The sequence below is a fragment of the Pipra filicauda genome, unplaced genomic scaffold, assembly GCF_003945595.2.
Source record: "Pipra filicauda isolate LSUMZ 115617 unplaced genomic scaffold, ASM394559v2 scaffold430_size1018388_pilon, whole genome shotgun sequence".
Classification (NCBI taxonomy): domain Eukaryota; kingdom Metazoa; phylum Chordata; class Aves; order Passeriformes; family Pipridae; genus Pipra; species Pipra filicauda.
In genome coordinates this window covers 622,309-635,902 of record NW_024104566.1, presented here as the reverse complement: position 1 = coordinate 635,902, position 13,594 = coordinate 622,309, and the positions used below count along the sequence as shown (strand labels likewise).

Genomic DNA, 13,594 nt, shown 5'->3' with positions numbered 1-13,594 from the left:
GTTCTGGACAGCTGTATTCTATGCAAATGTTTCTTTACCTTTATCTGATCCAACATCTGTTATATTGCCAATTTATCTTGCTTTTGAAATGAGACACTGCTTCTAGGGAAGCTTGTAGTCAAGATAATAAACAAACCTTGCAAACATTCAAGAAAATAGGTTTAAGAATAACTTTGGGCTCAGCAGAAAGAAGGAATTACTGTATTTCTGGGTCTTTTTTTTCCTTGAAGATGGAATGGCAGTGGTCAGTGTCCAGCCTGACTCTCTTTGAAGAGACTGCTTAGATGAAATTGGGTTTTGCAGCTGAGACTTCTGAGAGGGACTGGTTTGGAGGGAAAGGAGAGAGTGTTACAGAGGACAGCTGTATTAAAAGAAAAACATAATAATAATAATCGTTCCCTATGTTGTTTGGAAGGATCCCACAGAAAGTTGGAGGGGAAGCTTTTGCATATGGCCTCAGGTAGTCACAGCTGAGAGAGGAGTGAGCCTCTGCCTGACAGCTCTGCTGTTCACTTTTTTGAACTGAACAATCTTATGGTTGCTGACTTCAATCACAAAGCTTACTTTTCTGGTCATATCAGATCAAGAAGAGAAAAATGTGGCCTTAGAAAACAGGGAGGAATTGGGGTATTGGGAACAGATGGTTTAGCAATAGACTATCTGTAATTTACTGCTTGGTCTGGGCAGATACATAGAAAATAGAGGTGGTGTGGCAGAAAGTTAAACATGGAAACTGCAGTGAGGATAAATATTTGGAATTGGAAGGCAAAGGGTGAAGTGATCAGCAGGTCATTAGGAAGCCCACATCAGTGCATGACTAGAAGTGCTATTATGCTCTATCCTGCACTGAGCAAATGACTGGAAGAGCTAAGGTTTTTACAAAACCAAGTGCAATGTACCTCCTTCGATGTATTTTACATTTCAAAATTGTACTGTTTTAAAATTGCAGGTACACAAGAAGGATTCTGGTTTCTGGCGAGATTTTGGCTTTGGGATGACTTGTCAGTATCGGACGGACTTTCTGACTGTTGGTAAGATGAAACTGTAAAGAAAAACATTGTGTGTTTAAAAATTGATTCTCTGGTCTTATCTAATGACAGGAAAGTAATGCATTTATTCCTTGTATTATTTTCCCAAGCCCAGCAGTCAGACTTGCTTGATAAGTTTGACCAATGAGATTAAATTTGGTTTTGTAGATTTGGTTGTCCCATCTGATGAGTGTTTTGTTAAAAGTCATGACAGTTTTAGTAGAAACATTTCACTCTAGAACTTCTAAAAATATTGCTTTTTTTGGTGCGTTGTGTCTCTCTGAAGCAAATTAATCAAGTTTAAGAAACATAAGTAAACCACTAACATAAGCAAGAAGCATTCAAATTCTTTCTTTAAACAACCTTGAGCAGTTGAATACAGTTGTTCGAGGCTTTAGCAGTGTGCTTTGGCCCCCCTCTTGTGGCATGCTTTTAAAACTGAGAACAGCCTGGTGTGCTTAAATGTGGAAGACTGTCTTGAAGATAGTCTGCTAGAAGATGTAATGATATAGCCCTACGTGCTGTACAATGGCTTGGATACAGACTGATTCCTAGTAGCAGTCATACTGTCACCTGTATGGTATATGCCAAACAAAGACATGATAATTCTGGAGTTTTGAGATTGTACAAGAGCTGGGTCAATCTTCACTGTGGTCCTAGAGAAGCAAGAGAACTTAAAATGTTGAAACATGTTCCTTTCCTTATTCTAGCTTTTTCAGTTGTGACCTATGGAGTAATTGATGGTATTTTTAGAGAGGACTTCTCATATGGTGCATAACAGCTTCATTTTCCAGCTGCTAAAATCCATTATGCTTCCTAAATATAACCCAAAAGCATAGCCAGTGATGTTTGCCTACAGTTTTCTGCAGCTGTCACACGGGATGTCATGCATAATGCAATTTGGAGACACTGTTCTAAGAGAGTTTCTGAAGTCACCAGATCTGTGTCCTGGGCAGTTTCTACCACCAAGGATGTGGTATTCTTGAAGCTCCTCTCCCTCAGATTGGCATGCTTTGGCATAGAAAACTTAGCTAATTGCTCCAGAATTTCTGGTATGTTGTACCAGATCTAGTAACGCTACACACGAAGTGTTGTTCTTTTTGCCTTACGTCGAACCTGTGCACCCCAATAACGTTTTCTGATATTGTTTTTATAGGGGGTTTTGACTTGGAAGTGAAAGGCTGGGGCGGTGAGGATGTTCACCTTTACAGAAAGTACTTGCATGGTGACCTCATTGTGATCAGGACGCCAGTCCCTGGTCTCTTTCACCTCTGGCACGAGAAACATTGTGCAGACGAGCTCACTCCGGAGCAGTATCGCATGTGCATCCAGTCCAAAGCCATGAACGAGGCCTCTCACTCGCACCTTGGGATGCTGGTTTTCAGGGAGGAGATCGAGACTCACCTCCGTAAGCAGGCTTACAGGACTAACAGTGAAGCAGTGGGTTAAATGTCACCCCTGTGACATTTGATGACTTCAAATTCACAGTGAACCAGCATCATTTTACAGCCTTAATTCAGCTTACAAATGCAGTGCCTCTCTTTTTCAGTGAAGAAGAGTTTAAAGGGTTTTTGTTTTCCAAGTAATTCTTTGACTGTTACGCTGTTACCTACATTTCTTGCAAGTTCAAGCACCTCAGATGAATTGGAAAGTATATGTAGTTCAAGGAAAGTGTCTTCAGTATCAATTGGAAGAATCTGTAGAATGTACAATTCAACACTTTTCCATGTGGTACATTTCAGTTCTTATATTTGCATTATTTTAAGAATTAAATAATCTTTTGTGTCTTGAGTATTTTCAGTCTGTATGGCTCACTGCACTGTGACTTCAGAAGGATACTGTACTTGTACTCCATTATAGAAACAAGAGAAAGGTGTGGAAAATAATCTCACCATGAAAGGTACATGGACATGCTGACCGGTACACCAGCTGTTCGGGGGCGGATTTCACAGCAAGGGCTTGGTGCTGCATTTGCTGTTATTAACAGACATTGACATGGCTGAATACAGAATAATTCGGGGGAGTGGGGAATGAAAATCCTTTTAAGTGGAATTTTAGAGCATATAATGTAAGTTCACACTGCAAAGGAGACACCACCTTCTTAACTCTGTGATGGATCAGAAGAGTTGGGAATGTTCCAGTTGCAAGTTTCTGGGTCTGGTCTTTTCCCACAGTAGATGCCACATCACAGAATCCCTTCTCTAAACTGAGCTATGCTATTAAACTTGTTTGTTTAAATATTTTCGGCCCCACTCCTCCTTATTCAAAGGCCCTGCCTGTGTGTCTCATCCTTTAAGTTGAGGAACCATCTTTTCATTCCCATACAAATTTATTAGAGGCCTGTTTGCTATTATGCCAATATTATTTTTGCATTCTCTTTTGGGCATTTTCATGTCATGCTTTTGTAAGGCAGTCATATACTCTTAGTTGTTTCAGTGACTGAAAAAGCAAGTGCTATTACAGTCTTTCTTTATACAATGCTCTCCATTCCGCTCATTATACTAGTAGCCTTATTCCTCATTTTTTCAGTTGGAGGATGTTTTAGGGAGTTGGGGATTCTTTTCCTTTTTTTTTTTTTTTATTTGCTTGGTTGGTTTTTTTGAGCATGCATAAGCGGAATTATGTTGTGGTCTCATTAGTGCCTTGTACAACGGCACTACTACTTTGCTACTTCCCTTTTGGGTATTTTGGGATGCATAAACATGCAGTCACGTCATTTCTCTCATGTTGTCTTATATGATGTCATATGGCATGCCTCATTTTTAATACATTTGTTTATGGAATGAATGCTGAGAATGCTAATTCAGTGGTTAAACCATTTGTGTGGTCTCCACTGAATTTAGGTATTAGTTGAAAACCCTTCTCAAACCAGGTAATTAAGATCTGTTTATGAATTTGGTTTGCTCAAGAATTTTGAAGGCAACTAAAGATTTAAATGGTTGATTTCTGAATAGCAGATATGCTGTGCGAATAGTTCTGGGCACTGATCCTTTTTATATGTACATAAAATTTGCCTTTATGTAACTTATTGTGGAGAACAAGTGTACTGTATTGTACTTAAAGTGAAGAGAATGCATTGCAAGACTTCTTGCAGTTGATATTCTCAACATAATAAATGGAATTTCTGCATTTTAGAAATTGTTTTAAGCTGTTTCTTTGAAATAAGTTTTTACAATAATATTTTACAAGGCTGTTAACACACTGGATTCAAATAATAATATTTGCAGTGAGAAGTTCAGCCAGCTCAATTTTGCATCTCAAGTCATCTACCCAGACCAGATATGCAAGTGCAGACTTTGTTCCTCAGACAACTTAAACTTATAACAGATGTTATCTTACTTCGATATCTGGATGGTTACAAAAATTATAAGGTACCAGTAAGGAAAAGATTAAATACATTTGTAATATGACTTGAGGTAAAGATACAGATGGGGCATTCTCCTGAGATTCCAGCCTCTCCTGAGATTTCAGCTGCTACTGCTGTCCTGGCTCTGCTGCACAAGAACAAGCATCAAAAAATGCCTCTCACCGACCCCAGCACAGTTGACATGCACTGAAATGGATATTGAGGCAGTGCACAGCGTTGCTGCACCTCAGCTCTTGGCACTCAGATGCTACTTCAGAAGGCTCCAGTTGTTCCAATTCTCATGTTTTGGAAACAGCAGACTGCTGATGCTGATAGCCAGATCTCTCATGTTTTCCATTGGGTGGTTGGGCTTATCAGCAACCGGGAGGGAGAACAGTGTCAGTTGTCCACATCTGTGTGATCAAAAACGGTCTGTGGTGTTGATGCTGGAAGGCAGTTGAGCAGGTCTGGAGCTGAGTGTAGTCATAGGAACCACTTTTGGAAACTTTTTTCCGTTCATCATCCCAAAAGGTGGAAGCAAATGCATTGGAGTTAAAAGGAAGTCAGAACTCCTGGAAATAGTTAAATGTGAGGGTTGAGTATGACACGAGTATTCTGAATGGCTCATTATTTGAGCTCTCCTGAACTTTCAGGAGCCCCAGCAGGCCTGGGGGTTCCCTTGTCTTAGTTCAGGACCCTGCAACATCCACCTGTGTGAGAAGATGTTGCTGTGGCACCCATTATTTAGGTAGCTTGTTAGAAGCACAGGCAACCATCACCTACTGCAGTCATTCCAAAAGGTATTGCTATGAGCTGTGTGCTCTGTTAAGTCAATGAGAGGTACTTGCAGCCCAATGGTAGTAACAAGAACAACTATAATTTTAAGGTTGGAATCTCCTCGGATGCATTTTGCTTCTGTAAAAGTGCCTCACTGCATGCACACCTGCAGGGAAGATGGTTTTACTACTAACAATCAATCTGTAGAACGTTTACTGCAGGAAAATACTCTGCTCTAATTAGTGCTTTACATGTTCTTCGGTGGCTTATTAGCAACTCTGACTTTAGAAATTAAATCAGTTACTTAAAATTCATGATTTAAAATTTGCACTTCCAGGGAATTATTACTAATCATGTACAGTTCATGTTCCCTAATGACTTGCCATTTTACCTACTCATATATCTCTAAATTATTATATTAGATTAACAATTGTAAATAACTACCTTAAACTTAGAGATTTAAATCTTAAAATTAAGGGTTTTAAAAAAAATTATGATTCTCAAGTATTTTGACTGTTGGGCTCGGCTATAGGCTTTGATTATTTAGTTAAAAAAAAGATACTAAATTCTTACTTTGGATAATGATTATCCTCAGTGAATTAATAAGTGTTTTTCAAAATAAGATGCAATGTTCTCATGTAAGCAAAACCTTTACTGAATTAACTGATCAATATTACACGGATGGATTGTTTTATCTGTTTTAACAGTGATTCTCCAGTAGAGGACAAGATGCTTTATTATATCCCTACTAATCCCAAAATAGGTAGACACAAGGTTGAGACCTATGGAGAGGAAGATTCTGTTCAGTGTACTGCTTCAGAAGTTACTCACATTTATACAAAATATCTGCTTTCCTGGTTCTGTTCTGCTTATTTTGCAGTTGTAATCAGTTACTGCTGCATTACCCCAAGCTAACTGATCAAGTGTCTTCTCTTCTCTATGGCTATGGATGACAGTGACAATTTAATTATGCCCCCGAGCTGTTAACAGAAAACTGAGTTGGTGACCAGCACCGGTCAGAAAAATGTATGAATCTGGGGAGGTGTTTGTTTCACCCAAGTCCTTAGCATACCTAGAAATTACATGTACTGTATAGATATATCCTGAAAACTTACATGGCTTTTCACTTCTTTAAATCTGACCTCATATTGCTTGTACTGTTTCATTCACTATGTGCTACCTTTCTTATTAACCCGGTCTATTTTTCCTTTGGGATGGCTCCTCTCTAATTTCTTCCAACTCTGTGCCTTAAAACTTTCAACCTTTTATAAACTCCATCCCTGGCTCTCTGGGGATGTGGGAGCCACTCAGGGTCCCAGCTGACAGAGCTGCTGGTCGGTGATGCCTGGCAAGGGAATGCCCAGTGGCTGAACCCTGTGAGCAGGACAGAGGCTGCTGGGCAGTGCAGGAGCTGCTCTGCCATTTACCTGTTCTGAGAACTGGCTTTAAACCACACAACACTGTTTATGAATTCTGTGCTATGGATTAGGCTTTTTTCTTATTTCTGTGTTTGTCATAAAATAAAATTACATAAAACCAGTAAACTTACGGCAACATGAAGTTCATGACAAAGAGCAGTGATTTAAGACCCTTACCCACACCTTTCAGTGCACACCATTGCTTTTGCTCTGTAACAACTAGAACAGAAATAGGGGGATATGCCTTTATTATAAAGTGAGTTTATAAGTGATTTGTTACCTGAGTGAATTCGGTGTGTTGCTTTATGCATAAGTTTGGTTGAAAGATGTTAGCCAAGTGTGTCTCGAGCTGGCTGGGGGCTGCAGAAATAAAATCCTTACTGCATGGATCTGCAGCCCCTGTGGAGAGTGCAGATGGTGGGAATGGGGTGGTGCAAGGCTGCAGACAGCATCACTGTGCTCCCTGCTGGTGGGAAGATCCCAGCAGCCAGTGTGTGCCATGGGAGCTGCTGGCTGCTCGGCCAATAGAGCCTTGGGCTGAGTTTGCTGTCTACTTTAGCAACCAACACAGAATTGAATTAATTGAGGGAGAAGATAAGCCTCAGGAGTGTCTCCTCCCACAAAACAAGTTCAGTAACTTAATTATCAGTGCCTCAGTGTGGATACTGAGTTCATGGTACTGCTGCTCAGCTCCAGCCTGAGCTGGTGCGAACAGAAAACAAAAACCTTGGTCAAGGCCCTTTGGTTGGAGGCACAGGCAATTCCTAGAGAAAGGAGGAACATCAAGGGTTTGAGTGGTGCACTTGGGTTGTCAACAGCTCTGACCTGCACAGCTCCAGGATGTCAGAAATGGGTGTTTGCCATGCAGGCACCATCACTGGCTCAGCAGAGAAGACCTGGTCTTGGCTTTCCCAAGGTGTGCTCTGCCTGCAGATGGAGGATAAATCCCATGCTGTGCAGCTTGGGATGCTGCTGCTGGGGCACTGCAAAGGAAAATGACAATGTCAGGCTTTGGAGCCAATTGATTGTGCACCCAGGGTCGTCATTTGGGTGACGTGTCTGGGTTTTGGGACAGCCTTGTGTTTTGACAGATGCTGTTTATATAACGCACTTTTTTTTAAAGCTGTGGTCCAAGTGTAAAAAGCCAATTGTGTTTTCCCGGAGGAGTCAACTGCATTTTAGTGCTAGAGTATTAAATATAGTAACAGTTGTTTAAATAGGAACATGCTCCACTGAATCGAAAAGTAATTTCTTTTTTTTTTCCTGTTCTATGCTATCCACATAAAGTGTAACCTTTTCCAGGGAATTTACAATATATAAATTCCCCAGAGGGAAGGGGAGGTGTTCTTTAAGGGAAGACAAGATAAGATGAGCTCAGGGTATGGTTTTATTTTAGACCCTTTACAGGAAAGATAGCGGGTTGTGTTTTTTAATTTGTTTAAAAATGTTATTCAGTGAGAGTAGATACTGTTTTGGAGAATCAGAAAATAGAGATGAAAAAGTTGAAAAACCTTAGGGAAATACTTAGTTCTGGGTCTGCTGCATCCAGAAGAAAATACTTACTGGCTTTTTTTATTTTCATAAAAGACTGAGATACACACACCTATGAAAATCAAAACTTCTTTGTAAACTGTGTTTAAGACTGGAGAACTGCATGAGGAGGGAAAGAGAAGTACTAGGTTAGCCCTAACCACTTGTATCGGAATGCAGACGTGTATTTAAAGTGAAGGTTTTAGTGCAGGCCAAAATAAAATTAATCAGCTAGAATAAAATTATTCAGCTTTTTGCTTTGTCAGATCAGCAAATAAAAGCCTTTAAAAATGGTGATTCAGCATAAGTTAGTAACTCATTGATGCATCAGTGTAATGATAAAAGTTTTCTGTGTAACCAAGGTGGATGTAGCTTTCATTTGCCTGAGGTGCTCTTGCTCTGTGTGTGACCCCCAAATTCATGTTCAGGAGATTAGTCATTGAAATTTTACTCAGCTGTGAAGGAAAACGAGGAACATCCCGTTATGCCTAAACTTAAGCAGTGTTTGGTTCGTGCCCCCACAACGCAGCTTCCCCTTGTCAGGCCTAACTGATTGCAATCTAAAACCTCTGTCTTCACTGAAAAAGCTTTACAGGAAAGGAGACTATGATATAATGCTGGGTTTTTTTATATTTCTGTGGTTGCATGGGCTCTGCACACCTCTGCTTTTGTTGGTATAGTATCAGTTTTTCTGAATGCCTGGCACTGAGAAGTGTGTTTGGGCTGCCTGACTGTTGCAATCAGCAGGGCAGCTGAACGGGACACACCTGGGAGGGCTGGTGCAAGCACCCCCTACACACCCAGTGCCCCTCTGCTGACTGGCTTTCCATGGCCCGGGATTCCAGGTGTTGTGAATTTTGGCATCGTGATTGCCTTCAGGCCCGGGTGAGTTTGCACCAGCTGGAGATGGGTCCACACCTCCTTTTGGGAGGTGAAGAGCTGTGCTACACGGAGCAGTTGAGATCTGGTTGGGCTTCAGACCAGTCCTAGAGGTGCTGTGCTTACAGTAACCATGGTGGCTGTGGGATTAATTAGCCCTGTGGAATAACTGGTTCCTCTCATTTGGTATCTGAACTGCCAGGAAAAGGTTCTTCTTTCTCGAGCAACGTGGTCTCTCTCCTGGGTTCAAGCAAGGTAAATGTTTTACTGTTATTTCCAGGATATACTGCTCTGAGACTGCACCAAAAAGGGGAATGGCTTCCACCACTTTATTAGGATATCTTATGTGCTTCTGTAAGGGAAGTGTTGTGCTGGGTTTGAAGAGCAGGTGTTGTAGCTGGGATCTGTATGGAAGTGCCATGCAGCAAAAGTACTTCTGACCTGGAGGTAGAATGTTAAATAAAGCCCTTTTATATTTAAGTCTAAATGTTTGCCTAAGGTTTTATTAAAACACAGCCTTGTTTTGGTTAGCTTAGTCCTATTCCAGGATAAGGTAAAGAAGTCTTTCTAAACTTGAAGTCTGTGGTTTAAGTGGTTTATTTGAGCTGCTGTAAGTTTGTATGTAGTATGGTGAGATTTTCAGGAGCATTTTCAGCTCTAACAATTTCAAGTTTGCCTTGTATCTGTAGGACTTGTATATCACGTGTGACTTGGGTCTCTTGATGCATGTCCTCTCATCTTTCATTACAAATGGTGTAGAAACTCTTTGCTGATGCAAGTTAACTTAGCAAAGGCCTTTACAATTTTCTTTCATAGGTAGAATGCTTTGCATTTGTACTTGAATTGCATGTGAAAGTGGATATTAACTCATTCCTGCTATTTGCCATGTCAGTGTTAGTGCTGGCTTTTGCTTGGTTTTTTTTGTTTGACTGGCTTTTTGCAGTTCCTTTGCCATTTGCATGTCTGTGAGGGGAGCATATGCTCTTTGCCAGTACCGAAGTGTTCTCAGGTGTCAGGTGCAAGTGCTGTTTTAAAAAAAGAATATATCTCTAGAGTGAAATAAACTTTAATGCAGAGGCTATCAATGAGCCTTCCCAGATATGGTGTATGACTTGGCTGGCTCCTGCTGAAGGTGGTGGCAAGTGAGCCCAGCAAGAAGAGTCATAGCTGTGAAGCAAATGTGGAGCTGCTCCTCTGAAAAGCAGTGGGGGGCATTTGCACAGCGTGATGAGTGTGGAGGAGGCGGGAGGTGAAGCTGAGCAGAGCAGTGGAAACATGAGATAACAGGCACAGCAGCAGCTTTGGCCCTGTGAGAGCCTGAGCTCTTGCACAGATTTCCTGCAGCCTTATGCAAGCTTAAGTGGCTTCTTGCTGTTTGCATTACAGTCCATGGGGAAAATGATCATGTTAAAGGGATGGTTTGAAGAGAAAATAAAAATCTTTGAGATTGCTTGGTGCTCAGGTACACTTTGGAGAGAGCTCAGAGACAGATCAATGCTTGGGTTACTCTCTCAGTGTGAGAGTCACATGCTTTTCTGGGTCATGCAGTTCTGGGGAGCAGCTGGAGTGCTGTCCTGGCCTGTAAATGCAGTCCACATAGAGCAGATGTTGGGGGTTTTTCTGTTTATCTTTTGTGGTTTTTAAAAATCTTGTCAAAGTGACCTTTTGGGTGCTGGGTTCTTGTGAAATTCTTCTTGGAATACTTGGGTACTGTGAAAATTTTAAAAAGGGAGATAAGTGGCACATGAGAAAAAATTGATTGGCTTGGACCTGTGAATTTATTCATTACTTGCTTGGATTTTGTTTTTGAAGCATTTTAGGAGTGATTCTTTTTTTTTCTAAACCGAGATCAGTTCTTCAGCACTGAGTTATTATGTCCACAAATATGAATAGTTCAGTGTTTCATTAAATTCTGGTAGTGCCATAAGCGTTCAAGACTTCAGTCAACTGCATCACTTAAAACCGTGTTCACTGGGTCCCCCAGTGCTCTGTTGCTGTCATTGTAAGTTGTGCTTCACTTTGCAATTTTAATAGATATTTGTGGAGGTGGAGTGTTGTTAGCAATATATTCTTTGAATTGAATGTAAACAACTGGAAATTATGTAAATATTTAAAAGGAAACATTCAGTGTTGACACTGATGGATAGCAAGATGCCTTGAATTTAATACGTCCCAGAATCAGAAGAGGTCTTAGTGTGCTCATGTGACAGGGATTAAAAAGATACTAAGTAGTTTTCTGTGTAAGGAGATTCTGCTCTAACTCATTTGACTTCTGCCTCCAAACAGAAGTATATTACTTTTAAGATTAAGATACCTGCTTAATCTGAAGACACGAGATAAGATTAAAAATATTGGAAGCGAATTTCCGCTGAATTTCAAGTTTCTTCTTTCCTGTCCTGGATTAGGTGGAAATGTTTGAAACCGGTGCTTTGGTTCGTGTTCGCTTTCAGCTTTCTTTCAATCCTGTAATATGGTCTCCACACTTAGTGCTGAGGTCAGGTTGTTAACAGGAATCCTCTGTGTGGCAACAGACCTGGGTTTTGGCTGCTTTGTTTGTTTGTGTGTGTGTGTGTGTGTGTGTGTGTGTGTGGTTAGTTCTGGTTTTCCTCCTGGTAGGTGCTGCTAATAGTTTCAAGTAACTGTATATTGGTTTTGCCAAACACTGTTTCTTACAGAACTTCAAAATATAAGTTCTTTTTATTAGTAGTTGTCAGAAGCATAAATAATCAATATTGTAAAGTATGCATCCTAGTAGATTAGAAACAGTATATTTATTGGCTTGGTAATTTTAAATTTAAGTTGCATTTCCTGGTGGCTTGAATTGCTTCCTCATCACACCCCTTAAGTAAAGGGGCAGAATATCTGTCTCAGACTGGATCAGCACTCCCTGCTTGACATAGAACTTGATTGCTTTTTAATATTTCATTATGAAAATAAACCAATATCCCTAAGATGTTTTACAGCAATCAACTGCATCGATTTTTTTATGCAAAAGCTGAATGTGGTATCAAGAAACCACAAAAATGCTCATGTCAAAAATTGCTTACAACATGGGAAATACTAAAAACATTTCAATTCTTTACTGTTACAATGTTAGAGAAATGGTTACAATGTAGATTGTACCTCCAAATTACTGCAGAACTATACCCCTAAATTTGGATTCTTTCTCTTCCAAACCCGAAGGCCCACCTTGGGGAGCAGTGAAGGACAGCAAAGCTCTGCACTGTTAGGGAGCTCTATGGGGACCCATAGAGATGGGCTGGAACTTCAAAACATACTCAGCTATCCCTGCCATTCCAGGGGCAACCATGGAAGGAAGCATTTGAAAGCAACTATTGCTAATATTTGCATGTTCACTGGTCTGGAAACTTCCTTGATAAACATGCATTAACAGTTTCAGATTAAAAAAAAGTAGTTAATTCTTTCTTTGATTTTTTTAAAACATCTTGCTGTGCACACAACCCTATTTAATTGCTGCAGACAACCAGGTCAAAAATGTGCTTCCATATACTGTTTGTAGGATTTTCTGGTTAGTTGGGAAGCTGGAACTGCCCTGATAAAACTATATACATTGAAGACCAAGGAGAGGAGATCTGTCAGCACATCCTCAGAAGAATTATTGATTTCTCTCCAAAAGATGTACTAATATCAGTTGTCAGCTGACTACTCAGCTGAACTTTGCTCTATGAGTTATTTGCTAAAAGAAAGCTGTTCCTTGGGAACTATTAACTTGATAAATCAAATTGGTGCTAAAGTAACTAAGGATATCTTACTGGCATTGAGCTACTGCTTGTCACAGTGTGTTGTGCTCTAATGGCAGTAAAGTGCCTGGAAAGCAATTTTATTGCTTGTTCTTAGGCCTGTGTAAATAGCTAATTTATCCTAATGACTGGATGGGACATAATTGGAAGTGAGTTTTCAAGGATGTAATATTCATATTAATTATGAGTGTGAACTGGCCATCAGGAAGACGCTTATCTGCTTGATCCTCTTAATGCTGGTAAACATCATTATCTTTCCTAATGAGCTATGATGACTGAGCGTAGTACTGTTCAACTCTGCAAGTCTGTCGTGGATGTCTGCTTACCAAAACGATTCCCCTAGGGAGTTTTCAACAGATTAAAAATGCTTACAGGACCTCCAGAGCTCCTGCACTTGCAAGATCTAATTTTTTTTTAAGGCTTATATCCCTGAGAAAGGAGGGAGTGTGGGTCACTCTGGAGCAGTGCGTTAGAAAAGCTGGATTCTCCTCACAGCTCTGTGCATGTCTCTCTGTGACCTTGGAGAAGTGGCTTTGCTTCTGTAAAGTAGGGCATGAAAAAGGATAGTGGTTGCAACCAAAGGTCTGGGGGTGGTGAAATGTCAACGGATCCTTGCCACAGGAAACCCTGCAGTGTGCTGCAGCCACCAAACGGTTCTGTGCTTTCCTGTTGAAAGGATAAATATATCAGAGGAAAAAAAAAAAAGAAATGCAACTCTTAGGACACAATGTTTTTACAGAGTGGAACTGTTAATCACTTTCATTGAGAGAATGAAAATATTCTGTAGCAGAGACACTGTATCGAAGTCATAAAATCTTGTTACAGAGAGAACATTATAAGTGGCAGCATATTGGC

At 40.4% G+C, this 13,594-nt stretch overlaps 1 protein-coding gene across 2 annotated transcripts in view; it reads left to right on the top strand.

Annotated features, from left to right (window-relative positions):
• Nucleotides 1-4,166, top strand: part of CSGALNACT2 (chondroitin sulfate N-acetylgalactosaminyltransferase 2) — a 33,815-nt gene extending 29,649 nt beyond the window's left edge. For both annotated transcript variants that reach the window (XM_027720689.2, XM_027720690.2), the window contains exons 7-8: nt 950-1,031; nt 2,185-4,166. In XM_027720689.2, the coding sequence (XP_027576490.1) occupies nt 950-1,031; nt 2,185-2,477 (375 nt within the window). In that variant the 3' untranslated portion in view covers nt 2,478-4,166. The remainder of the gene's footprint in view (nt 1-949; nt 1,032-2,184) is intronic.
• Nucleotides 4,167-13,594: the final 9,428 nt, after the last annotated feature.